Here is a 3,105-nt window from a genome sequence, read left to right as displayed (position 1 = left end):
ACTGTGAGTGCACATGCCATAGTCACTGGTAAAAGTTTAAAATAAGTAATACTAGGGTTTGGTATATCTGGGGGAAGAGAAAGAAGATAACAATTTGAAAGGGGGGAAAGCTATCAAATTTGAAAATATGCTCGCCCTGGATATCCATACCTATCTATTTCTGCAGAATTTATTCCAGAAGTTGACACACTCTCTGACACTGAACCCTGACTATCCTTCTTTGTAGGTTCCAATCCATTCTTTATATCATCAAAGTTTTCATATTTGAGAGCCTGGACCAGCTGTAATAAGTACATCAACAAATCCTGGAAAACAAACAAAAAGCAAGCTAATATTAGAAAACAAAGGTAATATGATTATAGACATAATTTACTCCAACATATCAAGGTAACATTTTACTTTTATCTACTACTTGTCAGCTGTGTTGCCTTTGGCATGTTACTGTTACTTCCCCTCTCCAGGCCTCACAGAGTCCTCATCTGTGATATGGACATAATACAAACCTTAGAGAAGAACATGAGAATTAAATCAGTTAATAAAAGGAAGTCACAGAATAGTGTCTGGCACAGAGTAAGTGGCCAGAGTAAATGACTTGTTTAAAGTAGTAATATCCAAAAAGGAAAAGAAAAAAAAAAAGAGTAAGGGGTTGGGGGGGATCAAGATGGTTCATGTGAAACACAAATTAAGAAAGAATTCCTTTCTTCAGCAATAGAAGAGATAACTGCCTTCTATGTTTAATATTACATAAGAAACTCCAAATTTTCAAGTTTTCAGAGAATTTCTTCTTTTTCCGGTTAGGATTTTAAAAAATCTTATGTTGTTATATTCCTGAAAGCTCAGGTTTTACAGCATTTGGTTTGCTTCTTAAATGTAAGATCCTGTAACACTGCATGACCCCATCCATGGAAAAATTGTCTTCCAGGAAACTCAGGAAGGGGGGCACACACAGCAGGAGGTAAGGGGCAGCAAGTAAATTTCATCTGTATTTGCAGCCCAGATCCCCACTGCTACCCAGCTTGAGTGAGCTCTGCCTCCCTCCCCCATCCCTGGTCCGTGAAGCTTGGGGACCACTGCTGTAAAACAGACATTTTAACTCTTTAAGAGAAATGCTTACTTTTTCTACCAACTGCTGAAAGAGGTTTGAAGAAAACAAACTGCTAAGGCTAAATTCCTCATAAGTCTATTGACAATCAATGAGATAATTAGGATCTAAAAAGTCATCAACAAAGTAGCTTAATTTTTCTGAGTTTTTCCTTGATGTGAAAATACTCTTTAAGTTTAATGTCTAGGATAATAATGTTTCCTGTATTATTCCATAAATGCTATTCTTAGCTCTTCCCAAGTATATACTATTAAAAAAAAAACTTAACAAATTTACTTTTAAAAATAACAAACTCAAAAATTTAAAATTTAAAAATGTATCTATTATCTTCCAATTCCAATTGCTACTCACCTTATTAGCCACTTGAAACTCCTAATTAGACAACTTTGAGACTGCCAATTCAACTTCAGTCTCCTTTTTAAGCTCACAAACCAGGTTAAATCTCCTGTGAATATTTCATGGCCCACTCTTTCCTATTTGTAACATCTATAGCAATTGCAATTACTTGCTTATTTGCTCTTTGTCTTTTCCACAATTTTATAAACTCCATAAGGACAGAGACCACCTCCAGCAATCTATATTTCCTTACTTAATACTACAGGCATACCTCATTTTATTTTTGCAACATTGCATTTTTATTTTATTTTAAATAGAATGGTCTGTAGCAAATCCTGTATCAAGCAAGTTTATCAGCACCATTTTTCCAACAGCTCATTTCCTGTCTCTGTGTCACATTTTGGTAAGTCACGCAGTATTTCAAACTTTTTCATTATTATTATATCTGTTATGGTGATCTGTGATCAATGATTTTTGATGTTACTATTGTAATTGTTTGGGGGAGCCACAGACTGCACCCATATAAGATGGTAAATTTAACTGATAAATGTGTACATGCTGATTGCTCCACTGGCCATTCCCCTGTCTCTCTTCCTCTTCTCAGGCCTCTCTATTTCCTAAAATGCAACACTATTTAAATCAGGCCAATTAAGAAACCTACAATGGCCTCTAAGTGTTCAAAATGAAAGAAAGAGATGCAGGTTTCTCACTTTAAATCAAAAGCTAGAAATGATTAAGCTTAGTGAGAAAAGAATGTCGAAAGCCAAGACAGGTTGAAAGCTAGGTCTCTTGCTCCAAATAGCCAAGGTGTGAATGCAAAAGAAAAGTTCTTAAAGGAAATTAAAAGTGCTATTCCAGTGAACACATGATATGAAAGCAAAACAGCCTTATTGTTGATATAGAGAAAGTTTTAGTGGTCTGGAGAGAAGATCAAACCAGCCACAATATTCTCTTAAACCAAAGCCTAATCTAGAGCAAAGCCTTAACTCTCTTGAATTCTATGAAGGCTTCTAGGTAAGAAAGCTACAAAAGAAAAGTGTGAAGCTAGCAGAGGTTGGTTCACGAGATTTAAGGAAAGAAGTTGTCTTCATAACATAAAAGTGCAAGGTGAGGCAGCAAGTGATGATATAGAAGCTACAGTAAGTTATCCGGAAGATCTAGGTAAGATAATTGATAAGGTGGGTACACTAAACAACAGATTGTCAATGTAGATGAAATAGCCTCCTATCAGAAGAAAATGCCATCTAGGACTTCCACTATTAGAGAGAAGTCAATGTCTTGCTTAAAAGCTTCAATAGACGGTCTGACTCTCTTTTAGGGACTAACACAGCTGATGACTTCAAGTTGAAGCCAATACTGTTTTACGATTCCAAAAATCCTAAAGCCTTTAAGAATTATTCTAAATCTACTCTGCCTGTACTCTACAGATGGAATGACAAAGCCTAGATGACAGCACATCTGTTTAAATGAGTATTTTAAGCTCATGGTTGAGATCTACTGCTTAGGAAGAAAGATTCCTTTCAAAATATTATTGTTCATTGACAATGTATCTGGTCACCCAAGAGCTCTGATGGAGAGGTATAAGGAGATTAATGTTGTTTTCATGCCTGCTAACATAACATCCATTTTGCAGTCCACGGATTAAGGAGTAATTTTGACTTTCCAGT

At 35.8% G+C, this 3,105-nt stretch overlaps 1 protein-coding gene across 1 annotated transcript in view; it reads right to left on the bottom strand.

Moving 5' to 3' along the window:
• Window positions 1-3,105, bottom strand: part of PIK3C3 (phosphatidylinositol 3-kinase, catalytic subunit type 3) — a 137,573-nt gene that overhangs the window by 80,762 nt on the left and 53,706 nt on the right. Inside the window, exon 10 of the mRNA XM_012665090.1 lies at window positions 151-305. Within this exon, the coding sequence (XP_012520544.1) occupies window positions 151-305 (155 nt within the window). The remainder of the gene's footprint in view (window positions 1-150; window positions 306-3,105) is intronic.

This window comes from Propithecus coquereli, unplaced genomic scaffold (assembly GCF_000956105.1).
Source record: "Propithecus coquereli isolate 6110/MARCELLA unplaced genomic scaffold, Pcoq_1.0 Scaffold96, whole genome shotgun sequence".
In the NCBI taxonomy this organism is placed as follows: Eukaryota; Metazoa; Chordata; class Mammalia; order Primates; family Indriidae; genus Propithecus; species Propithecus coquereli.
Note: the sequence above shows the minus strand (reverse complement) of the source record. Positions and strands in the feature narration are given on the sequence as shown.